Consider the following 21,918-nt stretch of genomic DNA (forward strand, 5'->3'; position numbering starts at 1 on the left):
AAAAGCTCATACCATAATGCATATTTATCTATTCAACAAGGATTCACTTGTGAATGTGAAAAAAAATGGAGTGAGTTCCATTTTTTTCAGCCTCCTTTGGTATTTTTAGTTATTGAACTAGGACCGAGAAGCAGGTCTTTCTCCATTTTCTCAACCATCTTGCAGAGCTGACAGTGGAGTTTAATAAAAAGAGGCAATAGAAAAGTGCCTGTTCCTGGAAACTTGAAAGGCAATTGTCACATTTAATTTTTATTTTTTTTAAGCAAGCTCATTTTTTTCCCTTCATTCTTCCTGTACTAATGAATTACTGATAATAATTACTGAATTATTCATTCATAATTTTTGATGAACTTCTAGTCCCAATTATTGAGCTATCCAGACCTGTACCACTGAAGTCAACAGTATCTTGGCCAAGAGTGTTGTAGCCTTGGTATCTCATGCAACATCCTAAATAGAAAAATCTCTCATATCTTTGGTGTAACCTAGTGAGGCTGAGAGAATTATTCTGTACCATACAGCAATCAAGTTGTAGTAATAAAGTGGATACTCAAAAATCTCCAGGATTTCTTCATTTTCTACTTTCTCAGGGATTTCAAGGGAAAATTTTTCCTGGAAGAGCATATTTCTTGGTTTTTCAGTGTCTTCTTTTGATTTTCCATCCTTACTTACCTTGGGTAGACCTCAGGCTTCTCTGGGGCTATCTGTTGACCTGACTTTTTCGGTCTGTATTCCTGTATTTCATTCGGTATTCAATCTGCTTTTTCTTCTCCCTGGGAAGCATCTGACAGGTAGCACCAACCCTGAGCTGAGCAGTACAGCGAGGAAAGCCTGGGACAATCCTCCCAGTGCGCTGTAACTCACATGCTGAGCACTCCTGCCAAGGGTGGGGCCCATTGCAAGACATTTTGGTGTTTCTAGGCCAGATATTCTTCCCAGTCATTTCTGGAGTCGCCTATTTATTTTGTTATCCATGACCCTTTAAAAGTCTTGGCTGTCTCTTTTTTTGCCTTTTTTTTTTTTTTTTAATATGTGAACGGCATGAGTAGAACGCATTAAAAAAAATTAAAATGTCAGTCTGTGTTGTACCTAAACAACATGCCATCCAGAACTTCTCATAGTAGTGTTTTATCGTGTGAAAACAGTCTGATACTAAACTCTTTTCCAGGGAAGATCATTTGTCTGTGTGTCTAATGACAGAGTAAATGAACACCCTGAGCAGTCTGTATCCGAAACGTATTGAGGGTATCCAATGTGACTTAGGATTTGTAAAGAAATACATCCCTAATGCTCCAGGGACATATAATTTAACTTTCATCTCTCTTTTGAAACATCCTTCATTTTCTCCCTCCATTCCCAAATCCAAGTTAGTGTTCTCAAATCAACCTAAATGACTTGAAAAATGACACTGCAGCCAGCAAAGCTGATGATTGCAGGTACCGTTCCCATTCAGAGCTGGACGTTGCAGATACTGTTTTCTGTTGCTTTTCTTGGAGCACAGGATGCTCTGACAGGAACGATACACAAAATTACATATTTGATTCAATGCCTAAAAGCCACCCTGGGATCCATAACCTTGCTTAAAGATTTAAGAAAGACCTTTAGTCCACTTCTTAGAAGGTTCTTAGCTTAGAAAACTTTATCTTTCAACTTTACTTCTTAGCAGCTGTTATGTTTTTTTGCTGTCGTTTGTTTGACAGGATCCAGTTATAGGTTCCGATGTCTGTTTAAAGAAACAGGGAGGTTGTTGGCTTTAAAATTCCCTTACTGCTTGTGTGTTCAACATTTTCCCAGGCTTTTCTACATAGTTTGCCAAGTAAAGGGACTGACCTTTTGTAGCAAACACTTTTTCATTTCTAAATGCTCACTTTGATTTTTGTCCCATTTTATGCTCATTCCAAACTGTTTACAACCCACTAAAAATGACTGTGAATTATATGTTTGTGTAATGGATTCCTTTTGTGGTCAGAGTGGAATGTTTACTTTGAACAATTAGTTATCTTTGGGCAGATTATAGTGACCTGAAAAAAGAATGGCTAAAATTATTATAGTACCTTAACTATTTCCTTTTGTTATCTTCTCTGTTTGTCCAATGTATTATTTACTGGGTTTCATTGCTCTGAGCCCCAGTGAACAAATCATGTTAAATAAGAACAGTGACAAAAAAACTCCTGAGCATGAGCTTTTGGCTTGGGGGGGAGTTGATCTGCTGAGGTAGGACCAGTGAGACTTCAGAAGGGACCTTTAGGCACTTAAAGACTGGATATGCAATATTTAAGAAGATATGGTTTTGCAAGAATTTTTAAGTGATTGCTCTAAAAAATTCAGATTTCTCATAGGCTTCCAAATTTTGACACCCCAAAGCACCTAAAATAAATACTCGGTTTGTCTTTAATTAATTTAATGTCCTTAGCTGTGCTTTGATTGTGCATAAGATCATTGCAGACATGCAGACACACAGTCTCATACTGCAGAATATTCAGTGTTTAAGGAAGAAAATGCCTTTATGGCAAAGATAAAGTACCTTATGGGATGTATAAAAGAAATACAGTCATCCCAATGGAGAGAAATGAAGATAAAAATGGTATTTTAAACTACCTCACCTCCCAAATGCCATGCTGCCCTGTGACAGAAGGTTGTGTCCCTTTCATCAGTTTTATCTCTTAATCTAAAAGCTAAAGTGCAGCTAAAAGCACTTTAAAACCTATTTATAATAAAAAAAAAGAAAAAAGAAAGTGATATTTCATTACCTTCTAAATCATATATCGCTTAAAAGGTAGTCAGTATTCTGGTAGAGTGTTTACACAGAGGAGAGTTCACTTATCTCAAGGAGTTAAACAAAGAGGAAATGAGTTTTAAGAAATATAAAGTATTGTGAATATATTTATATAGCTAGGAAAAATATGAGTTTTTAAAACAGTCTAATGCAATCTCATTTTCTAACAGAGGAAAACACAGCAGAAAAATTTTAAAAGAAAATATCCCAAACACCTCCTAAAGCTGATGACTCCCATGCTGGGATCATTGTGTTTGGTATGGTGTAGTTAGTGGATTATAAAACAGTGAGGATGGCAGAATGTACAGCCAAGGTATGGATTAATAACCACCGTATAAAATCCCTGGAAGCTTACAGAATTGTTTATATGGGAAAAGACCTCTAAGATCATTGAGTCCAACCACTAACTCAGCACTGCCAAGCCCACCATTAAACCATGTCCCCAGGTGCCACATCTGCACAGCTTTTAAACCCCTCCAGGGATGGGGACTCCACCACCCACCTCCATCCCTATATGCATTATAGTACTCCTCAGTATCAGATCTGTGTTCAGCAACATGCTCCTCAGGGGTGCATTTAACTTAAGCGATTTCTATCTATTTGGTTCTCAAAAATAATTCATTCCCATTCCTAAGGACCTGAGGGAGGAGGCAGGAAAGTACAGGGTAGTTCTGCCAGAGTATGTTCACCACCATCTTGGGGCTCCCAGTAAGGGCACTGTTCCTGGGCTACTCCCAGCACGGTTAGACCAAACCCACCAGCCAGTGGCATAAAGGATTTGTTCTGGCAGGACTTCCTTGAGAAGAAGGGAAACCTCAGGAGACCGACCTACCCTGTGCCATTTTATATTTCTGTCTGAGTGCAGGATTATTCTCCAACAGTGCTTGGCCACTGAACAACCACTGAAATGTATTTTATTTATGTTTTCCCTCTGTCGTATCTTTCTGTCCTCAAAGCAAGAAATTCTTCATGAATAGCAGTTTGTTTCCTACAAGCTCATTCACTGATCTTCAGTACTTATTTTCCTCTGGAAATGTATTTTCCAAGCTCTTTTTTGATTCTCCCAGGCCTACACATGCTTCCTTGCTTACTCTGATGTAATTTTACATACTGTTTCCAGTGGCTTTAGAATTCAGTACCCTGAAAGTACAGAGATCATGTTGCTCCACCAAATGATCTGAGCTCCCAGTTCTGCTAATTTTGTACTGTTCATTCTTTCCCACTTTGGGATAATCTATTATGCTTGGATCCAGGCACGCACTAAAAGCTAATACTTCCATGAAGAATGTGCAATTTGTACTGTTTAGCTTGTGATGAGATTCCTGAAGTCTTTTATGATTCTATCTTGTTCCAAGGAGGCTTCTGCTCTCAACCTTTATATGCACTGAATGTAAAAGAAAAGAAAAAAAAAGGAAACAAACTGATAGAAAAAAAATTACACACACACAAAAATATCCAGCAGTTCAGCAGATAAAGCCTTTTTCAGGGAATTCTAATGGGCTGAAGAAATCTGTTTCTGAGGGCATTGAACTATGTTTACTTTAAAGTGGCCAACGAGCATAAACTCAAACATACAGATGAATGCAACATAAAACAACAAAGTTCTGAGAAAAGCCCTTGAAAAAGTTTGTGATTTAAAATGTTTGGTGCTTTTTTTTTTTTTTTTTTTTTTAAATTCTTCTTTTGAGTAGAAATTAAGAGCGGTTGAATTCAGTGCGAACATGTTGGCAAGCTTTCCTCAACCATTTCTGTCTTCAGGCTCAGGCAATCCCGCTATAGCCACCTTTCTTAGAGTAAGAGCCAGTTAATAGTGTTGTGCAAGGTCCAAGTCAGAGTTGGCTCTGAAGGGTATTCACTCTGGGGCCTCTGTGTCTGCTAGAAAGCCACATTCTGAGTTAGAAAAAATATCAAGAAGTGTCAACAGGAAACATCACGGAAGGGCATACAAGACAAATTAGAGAAAAGGAGACAACAGCAAAAAAAAAAAAAAAATCCAACTGGAAAAAAAAAAGGAATAAAAGCTTTGCAATGGCAAGACACAAAAGAGAAAAAATACATAATTATTTAAAAATCAGAAAACAGAGACTCTAAGTTAGTTAGAAGAAGAAAAAGCCATAAAACAGGCAGGCATTTGAAGCAGTTGTTGTCTTTGTCATAGTTACCTGATACCTGGTTCATTGATTAATCTGTTCCAGAGAAATGTATCCATTTCTATGAAAAAAAAAAGGGGGATTTGTATTTTAAGCCGTGCCAGTAACAACAAGCAGACACTCGGTGTGCACCAGAGTAACATTTACAGTGCCTGGGCCAAATTCATGCCTTGTGTAATTTTATTGCTTTTACTGGAATTACACCAGAGATGAGTTTGGCCTTTTGCCTTTTTCTAGCATTGTATAATATATCTATTTGTGAACATGTAGAAGAAAACAGGGCATTTTGTCTTCTGAATTTTCCATAAAATCTTGTTCAATAGGCTTAATAAATAAAACAAACCACTTAACCTACGAAATAAAAAAGAATCAAACAATGTATTCTAGATATTAAAATAATGTTAATACACTTTGTAAATCAAGTAGTTGACACTTGTACGCGCTGAAACAAAAAGTGTAGAGAAATTTAAAGCCAGCTCACTGTGTGTGTTGCTTGCTCTGTGCCAAAGAGAGAATGAAGGTCCTGACATACCCCCTGGTAAGAGGCAGATTCAGGGAAGCTCACACATGAGGGCATCCACCTCCTAGCCATGAAAAAGGTAAAAAGACAGAGATAAAAATCCTCTCTTTTCCTCCTGAATAAGGCAAGGCTGTGAGGCTCTATGCCCTAGTACAGCACACACACAGGCAAGGAGCTGGCAGGATTTCCACTGCAAACCCCATTTAGTCAGACTTTACAGTTCAGCCATTAATAGAACACTTTGGGCTAACACTTGACAAAATGAGTCTTAGCCTGGAGGATATGTTCACTCACATACACAAACACACACTAAGTCCATCAAGTTTCTTTAAAGGAAAAAAAAAAAGAGGTGTAGTTTCAGATTCTTTCAATATCTCTCTTGCTTAAATATAAAGTTATATTTTTAAAATAAAGTTATGAAGGCATAATTCCACAATGCAAACTGATCGTTTTTCCTGTGGGAAAAAAAACAAGTTACTACAACTGCACGACAATTTTTTTCAAAAAAGTTTTACAGCAAGAAAAGAAAACACGCTAAAAAAGAAGTTTTGCTGTCTGTATGCAACACTGTGGGGTCAGTTTAAAAAAAAAACAAACCCTCTCCTTTTTTTTTTTCTGCCTACAATTTAAGAGAGCAAATAACTGCAGTTGTATTTTATTACTTCAATTATTTGCTGTAGCAGCTTGTGTTACATCAATGTTTTAACCATATAATACTGCAGACTAATGGGATTGATACCTAAGTGAGAGAAATTGTACCAACAGGAGGAAGGTACAGGGCAAAGGAGGGCAGCTTTAAAAGGAGGCTTTATGCCAAGGCTTTCCCTTCTTTAAGAAAAGATTTTTTAGCTTGTTTTGCTCCTCTGAAATTATGAAACTGATTTTGTTTGCAATCTAGTAACAAAATTGTCCCTAAACTGGCTCCTGCATGATAAAGCCCCAAGGAACTAACAAGTAATTCAAAGGTCTCCAGTTGTATATTCACTCAGCAAGATTGTTTTATTATAACCAGGATCCACATGGATCATGGATGTAATTATATAGCAAACTGAGTTCTTTTTGTCTTTGCTCAAACAATGCTCCCTGGTTTGGGAGGAATGACATATATGTAAATGAGAGCAAAATGTGAGCATTTGGTTTCATAACACAACAGAACCATACCTCTTGGATCCTGAGCTGCTCCAGCCAGCCAGATACAGCTCTCTCATGATTCCTTCATGTACTCTTTTTTTGTTGTCAGAGGTGATGCATTTCAAATAACTGAAATTTCATGAGAAAATTCATGAGAAACAGATATTGCTATCAGAAACTGCTTTCTCATGCTTATTCTGCTTTGCAATGAATATAGGCTATTTCTTCCTATAATTCCTGCTTTATTGATACAAGCCTCTGTCCATCAAGACAAATGGAGCCTTCTCTTTAAGGATCTGACCAGATGTTTTCTGTGGTCAATAGTTGTTCCTTACAGCTGAGGAAATGGCTCAGTGTTTTGTTGTTTTAGGGCCTTCAGCTTTATACATTTGCAAAAAGATGTAAATACACAAATTTTCTCTCAGGATTTAAAAACAAAGAACAGGAACTTGTTCAGTTGCCCAGATTATCGCTTACAGGTGATACTGTGGTTCTCAACATTACCATGCAGCCCTCCAAACCAAGGGTAAGGTGATGGGTCTTCTCTGAGATGGGTTCACTCAGAAGATTAGAAAGTCCTCAAAAGACAAGGGCTATTCCATGCCCCTTTTCTCCACCTCCCCAGGAAAAATTCCCCCCAAAATTTCAAACCATATGTTCCTATTTGTCAGCCCTGAGCTGACATGGTGTTACGTGACATAACGCGCCAAAGTAGCTGCCACCAGCTGGCTTTCCCGTGCCAGCAGCAACCACACAATGGTGTTGGAGGTACCACAGCTTTTTGTTTACTTAGAAATGAAATAATTTTGATGAGTGTATGGTATCAGTTAGCAAGTGTTGAGTTCTTCATGGTGATACTGCTCATGTCGACTTAAATGGAAAACGGATCAGCTTAGAAATCTTTAATGAGAAAAGTTCCTGAGTGTACTTGTAGTGATGCCCCGTGGAGCCACTAGAACTAAAAATCTGTAAGCATACTTGGTCGAAACTTTGTTTCATGGTTCTCTAACTCATATGATTGAGATTAAAGTGAACAAAATCTTGGCACATAGTTTGGCAGGAGAGAAGCATTCCTATGTTTGTGTGTGTGAGACAGAGACAAAGAGAGGGGGAAATTTAGCAGCCACTCATTTGGTGTTAAATTATCAGGTGTTACATATTTTTAATAAACCTTAGTAGAAAGATAAGATACATCCTTCTCTACTGAAAACTGCTTTGACTTAGCCTATAAACTTAACTTTGAACAAGCTGACCACTGAAAACAAAATCATTCAAATTCTCCAGCCCAAATAAACTGCAAGACAGACTTGAATCCAAACAGGAAGGTGGAAGGTGCTGGAAGGGTGCTCTTAAAGCAGGCAGGTTTTCCTACTTTACCACTAAACCAGAGGAGTTCACAAAACATTTTATTCAATGCCCTGATCCATGACCTGCAGGACTGTCCTCGCAGCAGTGGCTGATCTCTGGTCATAACCAGCACTGATCCAGTGACAGAGCTTTGTGCACAGGAGCACTTCTACCATCACAATGTTTTTTGAAAATTTTCAAAGCCTCATGATACATGGATGTTTGAAGAGTATCTGAATTTGCACACTAGAAATGGTTCACAATAGTGCCTTTTATTATCTGTATTTCAGTTGCATTTTTGTATTCTGATACAGCATACATTAAAGACACAAAGTCCACAGCTTACAGTAAATTTCTGCTAAAAACTTTGCAAGTGTCTTGGATGTCTCTATAGTAAATGTTATTAATAATTATGGGAATTTTCACCAAGGAAGGAAATTAGATATGGAAAACCCTGTATGCCAGTTTTGTCTTTCCAAGCCCTCAGAATACCAGAGGGTCTATGTGAACCCTAGTGAAAGGGATGAGATTGAATTTCTACCTTCCTTACATCATTCCAGGTCACAGTCAGCATTAAGATACAAAGACAATGATTCAAATCAAAATTCTTCCTGTAGCTTCAAATCTTAAAACAATTATCTTCCATGAAAATATCGAATGATACTCATATTTATGCTTTTACTTAAGCCAAAATTCAACTGACAGATATCCAGTGCATTTTATTGCCAGCAACTAAGGTTTTTCTTATGAGAAGTCAATATTATTATGTATTTCTTCCACATCTCAGTTATGTTTCAGTTTTATTATTTGTATTTCATTGAGATTTTTAAATTTGCATATTTCAAAGTAAGAAGCAATTTGTTCCTTTTCAGACTATACTTAAACAACCTCTTTTGGGGAGTCCCTGAGCAATTCACATGCAAGTTTTTAGTGTAGCATAACATGGTATACATGTCAAACCATGGCATGAAAGCTAAGCAATTGCTCCTGTCAGAGCAATGAAGGATATACTAGTCTCCTAAGTTTTAGTACTTATCTCTCTGAAATCCAATTCAGGATTTTCATGGTTTCTGTAGATACCTTGAGTACACCATTTGCTGAATGTTTCTTTAGCAATGGTTCAGATTTTGGCCAAAATAAATGGAGGCAAAAAAAAAAAAAAAAGCTTTTAAGCTACCTAAACCTGTTTGGGGGACAAAAACATAGTGGAAATGACAGGGGAAAAAATATAACTGCAGATTCCTGCGGCTAAGATGGCAAAATAAAGTGGAAAAATATGTAAGTGCAATAGTTTTGTGTCCTATTAAAATTAATGTCTCTGTTGTTTCACATAGTACTGCTTAATGTCACTGTTTCATAACACCAAATATGAATTTTGCAAAAACAAGAGAATTTTACCCACTTATTAGACTGGAGATTCATCACACAAAAGAATGAGTAAGAGCATTCACTGGAATCCTATGGTTTTCATCATTATTGTGTTTTTAAATGTGTGCAGTGTACACCAGGAAAAATACTACTGAAGTAAAAGTCATCTGTGTATGCACATACACACACACACCTTTGTACTATCCCATTTTTGTGTTAGGCAGATATGCCATGCTGAGAATTCAGTAAGTTGGTGTTAGATAGCTGTGTTATACTTATCTCCCAAGAGAGCCCCTGGGTTTTCCACACAGCCATGGACTGTAACACCCAAAGGTGTCTGATAGTGTGCCTTAGGCTAAAGAATCTAATTTTCAAATGTTTTCTCCCACTTGAAGATAAAAAGTAAATGCAAAGATAGATGCCTACAATGCAATATGAGTAAGCAAAGACCGTTGCCAGCTCCACATTAGAGCCTCAACTCTGTTTTTAGAGCAGGGTTGTGCACATTCCTATACTAGAAACCCAGAATAGAGCTGGTTTAATTTCTAACTGCAAGACACAGATCCAGCCTTCTGTGTTATGCAACAAAACAAGTGCTACCAAGTACCTTGCTGATATTTCTTTAACGATTTTTGAATTATAACAGTTAAACTCTGCATTGACATCCCTCCCCAGTGATGCTTAGCAGTTGGAGGACGTCCCCACAGGTGGTCAGGTAGGACCTTGTCCAGGAGAAAACCTTGAGACATTTAAGCTGAGCAGAGCATAGTGTCAGGTTAGAAAGGAATGGATCTGCCATAGAGAAGAGTGTTGGGCCTATCTGGACTGTTCAACTATATCTAAAACCAAAATATTATGGAAGAAAGAGTCTCGTGGCTTTCAATTTCGATCCTATATATCCCTATTCTATATCTTAAACTTTCTATCCCGATAGCTATCATTAAAATAAAATAAATAAATAAATAGATCTATCTCTTTGGCAACCAAAGGTGCTACAGTCCAGAAAATGGAAACCCCTTACCCATTTTAGCTGAAGATTATGTGTGCCCACATGTACAGTTCTTCCACTTCCAACTGTTCAAAGTCCAACAAGCAGTGGTACTAGTCAGGATGGAGAGGTGACATTGCTGAGGTCTAATTTAATGTCTCACTGTTGTGAAAGATGGGAAAAGATTTGTCCCTACTGTGCACTAAATTGTCTTTAAAATCAGCATTGGGAACGAGGGATGTTTGCAGAATTGTATCTGTCCCTTAGCTTTTAATCACAGTTCCTACTGGTGTCAGTGGACCTGACTGGAAGTCCTATAGAGTCCTACAAGGAGAGTGGGACCCCCCAAAGTGCAATTTCCTTCAGTGTTCTGATGTTGCTCAAAAAACACAGGCGTGATGTTGGTGATGATGGATCCCCAAATGAAGCACAGTTCAACCAAAGTGGGAGGATTTAGCAAAATGCATAAATTTCTTGTCTGCTACTGTCTGTAACAGGCAGATCTTCACAGTGAGCCTAAGTTACAGCTGGCTTTTGCTGGAACAGTTTATGCTCTTGACCCTCCTGGGTTGTATAGCCAATAGGGAGTTGTCAGGCTACATGTGTTTTTAAACTTCTTTCAGCTAAGTCAGAAATCCAAAAGCAAAATACAGCTCTCAGCAGTATCATGTGGAGTTGTGACACTCCCTGGAGGGCTCGGGGTCCATAAACCAATGAATGGATTACAATGAGGCATAAATGTAGTATTTTCATCCATGACAGATATAATCTTGAGCCTGTATTTTTCATGTTACTTAACTCTTTCATAACGTAATGTGTGACAGAAAATGTCTTATAATGCACATTGCAGTAAATATCAGTCAAGTATGCTTTATTGCTGAGCTCTACATGTTTCCAGAAGTTAACAGGCACAGCTGGGATATAAGAAATGGCAATGTTGTATATATTTCTTGAACATACAAAATACCTTGGCTCTCTTCTCCCCCACCCTCCACATTACATCCCCAGCTGTTCTGATCATGTCACACAGTGGATGAGTTTTTCCATCGTCAGCTTCTCCTAAAATGATAACCTTTATTCAGGCTTTCATCCTCCCCAAAAATAGACTGTATTATCCACATTGTCATCACATGCAAATTAGACTATCAGAGCATATATTTTGTGGCACAGAATAATAGAAATGGAAGGTGGCAAACAGCCTGTTGGTAGCTGTACCTGGCAGAAAATAGTGCAGGTAACATCCATTGATTTTCCTACAAAAGACTCAAATCCCTCCTGTCAATCAACAAAGTGTGTTCTGGCCCCAAAATCAAAGAGGTAAGAATTGGAATCTGCAGATCTCTGGAGGCTTGAAGCTGTTTGTATCCCAAGAGATTTGCTGGTGAAGGACCATTCAGCTTTCAAAGATTCTCAATACTCCCAACAGACCTCTATAAAACCATAAAATGGTTTGGGTTGGAAAGGAGCTTACAGATCACCTTGTTCCAACCCCCCTGCCACGGGCAGGGACACCTTCCACTAGACCAGGTTGCTCCAAGCCTGGTCCAACCTGGCTTTGAACACTTCCAGGGATGGGGCATCCAAAAATTCTCTGTGCAACCAATTCCAGTGCCTTGATTACTCTTGGTTAAGCATGAAAAAATGCACCTTATAAAGTAGCAGAGAACCAGAGAAATCTTATTTTATTTCAGATGAATTAAGTATCAGTCAGAATGGACCTTCTAACCTGTATGTGAGAAACAGTAACTGCAGCAGATGAGAGAGAATAGAAATGGTGAAGGAGGTATTACAAGAGAAAACAAACAAGCAAACAAAAAAGAAATAAACATTCCCAAAATTAAATACTAATGTGGTTCAGAGAGAGAATGGTTACTTTCAAACATTTGGTAATTTCAGATATTATAATGTGTTGCATGAAGGAAGACAATGTTATTTCCTTTTAAACTGCCATGCCATTTAAACCAGCAAGCTGGTGTACTGGAGGTCTGTATTTGATAGGGATTTTTTCCCCTTTAGCATAAACCTTGTTGATTTAAAAAGTGAACAAAGATGAATCAGGTGGTAAATGTATTCATGTAATCATTTTCATTAATAAGCTGTTATAAATAATAGAGGGAAGGTTTTAAGTGTATAATTCTCTGTCGCACAATTGAGATTTTTCCACATCTTCAGCAGTAAGTTAATTAGAATCACCTGCATTTTCTTGGGCGGACACCAAATGGATTGCAAACAAAAACAGATTAAAATAGCTGTAGCTCATGGCATACAGATGACAAGATTCACAAAGAGGACAATCAGGCAATGAAAACCTCCTCTTTTTCAAACATTTTTAAAGGAAATTCAGCTCTTGTGAGTCGCTGTAAAAAGACGTTTGTAAGTGTTTCGCTGAAAGACTAGAATGGCTTTGTTTCTGATCCCATGATGAGTGAAAGAAATGTTTAAGAAAGATCACTTTACAGAGAGATTCAGACTGAAATGTGATGACTGTGATTCAAGCCAAGCCAAAAATTACAGCTCAGAATTAAAGGGGATGGACGTGGCTTGGGAATCCATTTTCCCACATTCCTGAATCTCAATCATCCCAGCCAATGTTTAAAAGAAAATACAGTGGAAAGCAATGAGGTCACTTTGTTTAGCTGGAAGAAGTGGGACCAGCAGAATGGCAAAAGTATATATTGGAGGTAACGGCAAAATTACAGTGAGCACGCTGCGCTCATTCAAAACAAATAGTTTGAAAGCTTGGTTTTACTTCTTGTTACAAGCAGCCTTCTGAGTTAGTCTTGTTGTTCCTGGGGCTTTTAAACCATAAACTTCTTGAATGTCAAAGCACAGCACAATAGAGAAGAAGAGGAAGGCATAGCAAGCTTGATTTGGGCATTAAACAGCAGCCCCGCGTAGCAGTGAACTGTGTGCTCATTTAAATTACACTTGCTTTGTACTGTCGCTGCCCTTATTTATTTGTATATAAATATCTAAGTGGAAATTCTACCATCAAGTGATGTGAAACAGAATAAAGTATATCATCCATCATATTCACTTGTTACTTATTCTCAGTATGTAATGCTCATATTCAGTGTTGTAATTGCTTCCATTAAACAGTTTCTACAGGGTCTTGAAAACAATAAGATCTCAGTCAAGCTTTTCTCCTTTCATTGCATCTTGGAGTTATTACTGCAAGAAAAAATGAGATTCTCTTTTTATGTAGGAATGCCCCTCATCTTCTTGATATTATTGCAGTCAAACATAGAATTATTTCTTGTTAGATAATTTCCTAAAGAGATTCACCAAACCTCATGTCAGACACCTCCAACAGAGCCATTTCATAGCCTGTTAAGAACTAGTACAATTTTTCCTCTCCTTTCTTTCCCCCCCGTCTCTGCCTTTACTAAATTCTAAAGCAGTGTTGGAATTCTACTGAGCTGAGAATAAAGAAAATCTTGTTCATGATACCTTGAATTCAGGCTTGTCTGTCACAGGTCCTTCATCTGGGCAGTGCTGGTTGGGAGTCCTCAAATCACACGAAATGTAGTGATGGAGAGGAAATTTCTCCATCCTCTCTTTACTATCAAGCAATGATATTTAATGTTTCACGTTACTTGCTTCGCAACCAAGTGCAGTGCTCTACTAGAAATCCTATTTGAAGCCCATGAAGAAGTTCAATCTCTTCCCTCCTTCTTTGATACTCTTTTATAATTCAAGGTATCGTATTAGTCCTCTTTGTTGTAGCACTGAGCTCAGAGATCATGTTCAGCTACTTATTTAAAATAAACCTCAAGTCCTTTGTATTCTACATCCAGAGTACACCGTGTACCCTGTGTTTCTCCATACAAAACTTTGTTTTGCCAAACTGTGGCCATTTAGGGCAGTAGTTCAGCTCTTCTGTAACTTTACCTGTCCTTGTCTTCATTAAATATCTCCCTGATCTCTGTGTCATCTGCATATTTTGCCAAGAGAATTTTTTTTTCTCATTGTCCGTCTCTGATAGAGGTATTAGATGGCACTGGACTGACAGCTCCAGTCTCAAGAGCCAGTTATGACCTTGCTAACTGATATCTCCCATTAACTACCACATTTTGAGGTCTGTCATTGAGCCAGTTTTTAATCCATATATGCCCAGTTAATTCTATAAAATGCAAGTGCTTTAATCCAAATGTCATGTGGTACTAAGTCAAAAGCCACATGGAAGGCCAAACATACTGTTTCAACACCATTGTCTTCATCAACTAGACCTGTCAAAAATTCAGTCCTATCAAAAAATGAAACAATTTTTCTAAACAAAGCCCTGATTTCCATGAGACTATGTTGGTTGAGATTAATGATATTTTGCTATGAATTATTTGTTCAGAGTGTCCTGAATTAATAATTTAAGTAGACTGTCTGTGACTGAGGTCAGTCTAGCCAGCCTCCAAGAGCATCCCTCTTACTGTTTTTACAATATCAGAATAGCTCTTTAGCTTAGTCACTTCCAAATATTTCTCTATATTTTATTTGCAAATGAGAGACACAAGTATATCATGGGCACCAGTGTAAACAGATCCTTTTTACATCAGTGGTTATGGTTTTGTCCTTCAGATTGACTTCCAATATCATCCACTGTTTGGTCTCCCAGGTTTGTTTATCCTCTGTCTGTTAGAACTATTAACATGACATTTGCATGGCACCCACTTCCATAGTAGCAAACTACCTTCCCTGGTCAGGGAATAGGACCTATTTTCATACCAGATGTTTGCTGGGATGTCATTTTAAGCCTTAAAATGTGATCCTTTGCTGGGAGGAGTACAAGAAGGGGTAGTTCTGGCAATCAAAGCAGCAGTTTTGTTCCAGCAGAGCAGAGCCAATCCCGGTGCTGGCCTCCAGCACCGCTCTGGGAGCTTCAGGGCATGTTCAACCCCACCCATCGCCACACCAAAAAGCAGGACAGAGATGTCAGCAACACTGTCTGTGCTGTAACTCAAATTTGCTTCATTGTTCTCATCATCTTCACCTCTGATTTCCATGGCCTCAGACAAAAATGTTATTTTCATATCCGCATTCACCTGAAAATCTCTGGGTGTATTTTGTCACCCGATACAAACACCGTATTTTTAATATCAAATTTTAACATGTCAGGTTTATTCTTTGCTGCTTTTCATGATATTCCTTCTCCTGGCATCAAATACTTATCCTTTTGTAAATGTTTACTTTTGTTGCACATTTTTTTGTGTTTTTCTCATCATATTACCTTGACATGGGTGTATTTGCTGCATTCACTCACTTCTGCTTCTTTGAACGACTTCTTGACTCACTTTTGTGCCCTTAGTAAACCTTAAAAAAAATTGTTTATAAATCAGATATTTATGGTAAAATGTATATGAAAACACGAGGAAAGAATTATAGTTTTAGGGAGAACATACCCTGATAATGACCTCTTAAATATTTGTAAAGATAGCCCTGGGCATCTGAGCCCACAAAATAGTTTATAATACAACAGCTTGATTACATAATGATACTTTAGTTTTAAAACGTATGATCTTTCTGTTTATGGGAAGGCATAATAGGCTCCTTTGAAATACAATAGTTTTGCCCTGAACATAACTGATTTTAAATGAAAGGACTAACTAAAGAATGCCTTTCTTCAAGTTTGTACTTCACTTTGTTGTTGAATCCAGCACGATGGTTTCTCTTACAAAACAGGCCTGGGGACCACACCTATTTCAGGATACATTAATTGTGAAAGTTCCGTGGGTTTCAGTGCAGGAAGTTACCTAGTACTGTTTAAAATGGTATGTTTTAAATCCTAAGTCTTGTTAAAAACCAGAGAAATTTCTGTATACCACCATCCCCCCTCTCTCCACACATAGAGAACTCCTTTTTTATATTCAGTTTGAAGATATTGTCAAATATGGATTAAGATTAGATAGAATAAATGTGATTTGGGAGAGGGGTTTGTTCTATGTGAGAGAAAAGAATTAGTGAGAATGTTTAATTCCCAACAGCTCATAAATCACCAGGACAATTTCAACCAATGTCAAAATCTAATATTTTAAAACATTTCTTTCAATAAATATATCACCTAAACTGTAACCTTCTCCTATGTTTTTAATATTTCTCTGCAACACCTGGTTCCAGCTCAAACTGCTACTAGGTCTGACACTGACCTGCATTCATGGTTACTTCCATTTTGGGGAGAAATAAGTGTGTAAGAAATGTTTTTAATAAATGTTCTGCTACCATCTTCTGTGCAGTGCAGAGGGCCTATAACATTCGTTATTGTTCGTGAATCTCAACCAAGACTGAGTCCTGTTCCCTTTCAACTTTCTCATCAGGAGTACCTGTTTAATTTTTTAAGATAAAATAATTAAAATTTGCTATAGATTGGCAGCTGAACTGACGTATTCTTGAGAAAGTTCTTTTCCTACATTTCTTACACCAGTACAAACTATAGGGTGGAAATACTGAAGTCATTATCATGCTTTTGCCTATAATTTCTAATTGTGGGTCCATCCTGTTCTCAGATTCCTCATTAAAACAAACAGAAACAGAGTTGGAGACTGGAATATAAAGCAAATAAAATACTTGTTCTCCTTTAGGGCAAAATCCAGTGATCCTTCCCTGATAAACATCCCTACAAAACACAAGAAGGTCACTCTACAGTGAACTAAAGTTGACTATATTACAATGAAGGGGATTTTTTCTGAAATGTTCTTTACCACTATACTTAAACTCCAGCACCAGATAGGAAACTCTGCAAGGCTTTTGTTTCATCTTGTTCCCTAAGTATTTATAGCCTGCTGTGAAGAAACACTGACAGCAGTGCAGTGATGTTTTATTCTTGATAGAGGTGCCCTTAAAAGTGAATTTGCTTTGAAAATTGTTCATAGAATCAGTATATTAGAACTATAAAGATCTATTTTTCCCTCTCTTTCTCTCTCTTTCTCCTTTATGCCTAATTGGATTTCAAAAATAAGTTGTGAACAATCCAGCTAAGATAACGTGGTCATGAAAAAGATGTCCAAATCCACCAATTTGGTGGTTTGGCTTAACTTTCAAAGTTCTTGGAGCAGAAAGTTGATGGCACGTGAACACTATAATTGGCTTGATATTCTTGGATTTTATTTTTTTTATTTTTTTTTTTTAATCTCTGCCATATTGCATAGTGCCCAAATGAAATGCCAATCAGACCTCATTTCTGGACCAAAATAACCATATAACAATAATAATGCACTTGTATACTCCATGTTGCAAGATGTAATATCCGCCCATTTACAACATAACTTGTCATTCTCACTTGATTTAGATGATTTATGCAGGTTCCAAATTGATGCTCTTAATATGAGACTATTTCACCCAAAGTGACATGGATTGCTTTCACTTATATATGTGCAATAAAGTTAAGAACTGAATTGAGTTGCATCCAAATCAAAGTTAACATTCTGTTTAGGGGCTTGTCTGTTTCTTACTTTACTTTATTTTTCTCTTTTAATTTCTGGTTTAGTCTTCAATTTACATGATGCAATTCTTAATCCCCTACCACAAGAGTCCCACAGTCCTATGCTGGGAATTACTCTTTCTCTCTCACTCTCCCCTCACTAAAACAGAATTAGACTCTTCAGATTTAGGATAGAATTGCATTACTTAAACATTTTAGTAATTTCCATTTCCTCATATGTTATACATCCAGCAGATGGATAATTTCCAAGTTTTCTTGATTACCAGATCCTTTTTAATTTCTCTTAAATAAACTTTTTCTTTATCCCTCTGTAACCGAAGGGGAGATCTTCCTGAAATGAATCATCACTCTCCGTATTATGTTGCAGGACACCCACAGGTGCAGGGTAGAAATCTGATAAAACACTCAGATAAGCAGTGCAGAATTATTATTAATAACCAGATAAGGGAATTATTATTAATTTTTAAAACAGATTATTTAATGCAAACCAAAACAGGATGTTGCTAGCTAGGAAGGACATAAAATAAAAACTGTATTTTGTAAAGAAGGAAAACAAACATGCGAACAAACAAAATGCTTTAGTTGTTTTCAGGCTCCATCAAAAGGAAAAGTACATCTTTTAAAATGTTTAAAGATCAGTGAGAAATACCTCCAAGCAGTTGAGTCCACTGGCCATGGCACTTGTGTGCCAGGGCATGATGCAAGACTCAATAAGGACTTGAAGCTCAGCTTCTTCTTCTTTAATTGTTATTGCAATGGGGCTTCTGGGCTTTTGGACTTATTATCACTCTTCCCTACAGTTTCAGATTTCCTTTTTGCCCCACCCCAACTTGGTAAAATATTCCCCCTAGATACATTGTCAGGAAATATTTCCTGAAAATTTTTGGTTTTGACAAATTAGCATTTTCCAAGAGAAAGGCTTTCTCTGAAATTGCTTGCCAAAAGCTAATTAAAACTTGTGTTCCAAGGGATAAGTAGCCTTAAAAAAAATTTAGTTTGTGTAGATTCTCTTGATTTGTTATGTACTTGCAAGTTTTAAATGTGAAATGACAATGTGCAGTTTAGTGGGTTTGATTTTTGAGCATGCAGATCGGGTCATTATTGAACAACAGCTAATTCTCCTGGAAAAGGAGAGCAGTTCCCATGTGCTTTGAAATGCTACAGCTATGCAACCGGGGCTGGAAGTGCTATTTTAAACACTCATATCAGCAGAGCTTGCTGTAGGAGATAATATGTCACAAAAGGGAGTATGACATCTAGTTTCACCTAGAAGATAAACCTTGAGTAGATATGCAGGGAGAAACAAGACTGTCGGGTTGTCCTTGAAAAGAATGGCCTATATTAATGAAGAAATGTACTCCAGGGCATATGCAATTTGGGATTTTTAATTTCATCTTCAAACCTGTCTGATCTCCACTATGAAGAATATAGTGGAGAAACTGTAGTTGTGTGTAGTCTCACGCACTTCATGATTTCAGGGTGGGCACCTCACCCCTTTATTTTCAGAAAGGTCACAGCCTCAGAAATTCATGTCTGAAAAACCCAGACCCCAGACAGAGAAGTTTCCCTGGCACTATCAATACTGACACCCCCCGTTTCAGCAGGGCTGGCGCGGCATCGTGCCCGTCCCAAACAGCCCTCCTCGATGAGCTCGAGAGCTAATTACCTCTTCCTTTCCTGTCACACTCAAACCCCCCTCGCAGAACCATATTCTGCTGACAGAATTACAAGATAATTATAGCTAGGTGTTTTGTATTCACTTAAGTTAATCTACCACTTTTATTTCTCGTTGTTGCTTTAATCAGGCAGGAGGCACTTCAGTTGTTGTCAGGTGGATTATTTTTCAGTCGTTCTCTACGCTGCTCTCCTTCATACTCGTGAGGGTGCTTCTGGCTTCCTGACAGACGTACAAAGAAAAATACTTCTATGATCTAAAATGAAATATGTGTTTCTCTTTCAGGTCTAGATGTTGATGGAATATACAGAGTTAGCGGCAATCTGGCAACAATACAAAAGTTACGATTTGTTGTCAATCAGGGTAAGTGATTCCTCCACCCTGGTAATGTTTTGTTTAGTACTTAACTGTCTCAGATGACAGTATTTCAGGATCTGCTATACATTAGTGGCATAGAATGATGAGCTGTGTTTTGGAAAAGAGAGGAAAGGGAAGGTAGAAAGATATTGCACAGAGAGAAATGTCAGCTAGGAGAGAGGAAAAAGAGCAGAGTAAGCAGAGGAAAATAGTAGTTAAACTGGAGATGAAAAACAAACAAACAAATCTAAAAATACAGGAGGAAATGGAGACATGAAATAAGGTGGCAAAAAGCAAAGCATATGTAGAAACCAAATAATCAAAGTGAGGGGGAAAGAAAATGATTAAAAGGAAAAATAGCAGATTGTTTGGATGTTGAAAGTTAAACAAAACCAAAAGTAGAACAGGGATCCAAAGGAAACCGGCAAAAGAGAAGAAGGTGCTGAACAGAACTTAAAAGGAAATACTAAAAGTGGAGTACTGGCTCTGCCTAAGTAGGTGGAAGATTTACCACTGATTTTGAATAAGAAAAGATTTGACCCTAGAAAATGAGAAGAGGGATGATGAATATTTTGGGGACCTGTTAACCAGAATTAGAACCATCCTGTACATATTTACTGAATGTATTTCCACAGAATCTGTGTATGATGAACATATTTCCACAAATGTAATAGCACCTTTTTCACCTATGTGGCCTAAACAAATCTAACCTATTGATCAATAAGTACTGTTATAAGTGTGGAAGCTGATATTGGAAGTTAATTAGGATGAATGACAAATACAGTCATCTCTCCAAATGGTTTACTACTCCTAGCAAAGACTAACTCTCCCCACATTTAAAAGCTTAGCAAATATCATCAGTGATAGTGAACTTGATGATACTACTAAGCAAGAATACAAAATTAAGTTTCTCAGAAATTAGGAAAAATATAAAATCTTAGATTGGATTAGACTTTTGAATTAATCAAGTATAAATGATGTGAAGCTGCTTCAACATTTTGTCCTACATTTTATTTTTTTTTTTTTTTATAAGTTACCTGGAGACTATTACCAGAACTGCTAAATATTGTGTGTTCTGTGTGGAGGTGATAGCTGGTGGAGAACAGCTTCCTCAATTAGCTTTGCACTATACATAAACTAAGACTTTTGACTCAAATATTCTCATGAAATTGAGAGATAGGAGAGATGCAAAAATATTCCCACCTTCAAGCCTCCATTTACATCTCTAGGGAAAGTTTCAGGGGAGTAGTAGGTGTTTGCCACCTCCTCAGATGCTCCAGATTAGTCTTGTATTCAGCTGAAATTGGAGGATGAACTCTGGTTTATGAGGAGTCGGTATTTATGCCAGTAAATTCAGCAAGACTGAATAAATCATCATTTACCAATCAGCCTCATGGTTTTGGTTCATTATTTGGGTTCTCTTAAATTTACAGTTGTTGGGTATTTGTGTGTCAATAATGTAGTCTGCCTTGGCTTTCAAATAACTATACACTGTATTTTGTTTGGAGACAGAGAGGCGCAAATGGGATTTTCTGTCCTTCTTCACTGCCTAGGATCTTTGCTCAGGAAAAAACTGCGCCATAAAAATAATGGTCCTGTCTATCATGTCTCGTGGCATCCAAAGGTTAACATGCTTGAGGTTAACATTACTGCTCAAGTTTTCACCTAAAACAGATGGGCTGATGCTGTAAAGCTAGACAGAAGTCTAAGCTGGCTTTTTGAAGCAGAGATGTACCTTTTTCTTCTGGTTTATACTACTGTGAAAAATTAATATATAGTGGTGAAGATAATAGTACATTAAAGCCACTCTGGCACTGAGTATTTGAGGTACATTGCAAGAAATCTGCCTACTGAGTGACCAAAGGAAATACAAAGAAAACTAATGCCCCTGGAGGACTATGTTATCATCTTATCAGTTGTGATAATTACTGTTTCTTGTGTTGGTCTTTATTGCTACAACTGGGGCATTCATCCATTTTATGTCATGACAGAATGGCTTTTCAATGGGAAGTGAAACTCCCCTTGCATATCCTTTAAAACCCCAGCCATAAAAAATTTCTACCCAGGTCTGTACTTAGGTTTTCCTCAGGTAAAAGTATGCAGAAAAAAAGTTCAATTCCTGTAAACCCTAATGCCACTTACAGTCCTCAAGGGTGAATCCAACAGCATGGAAGGGAAAT

General features: G+C 37.6%; 1 protein-coding gene across 1 annotated transcript in view; it reads left to right on the top strand.

Annotated features, from left to right (window-relative positions):
* Window positions 1–21,918, top strand: part of ARHGAP15 (Rho GTPase activating protein 15) — a 331,243-nt gene that overhangs the window by 203,789 nt on the left and 105,536 nt on the right. Inside the window, exon 11 of the mRNA XM_032693775.1 lies at window positions 19,667–19,744. Within this exon, the coding sequence (XP_032549666.1) occupies window positions 19,667–19,744 (78 nt within the window). The remainder of the gene's footprint in view (window positions 1–19,666; window positions 19,745–21,918) is intronic.

The sequence above is a fragment of the Chiroxiphia lanceolata genome, chromosome 7 (genome assembly GCF_009829145.1).
Source record: "Chiroxiphia lanceolata isolate bChiLan1 chromosome 7, bChiLan1.pri, whole genome shotgun sequence".
Classification (NCBI taxonomy): Eukaryota; Metazoa; Chordata; class Aves; order Passeriformes; family Pipridae; genus Chiroxiphia; species Chiroxiphia lanceolata.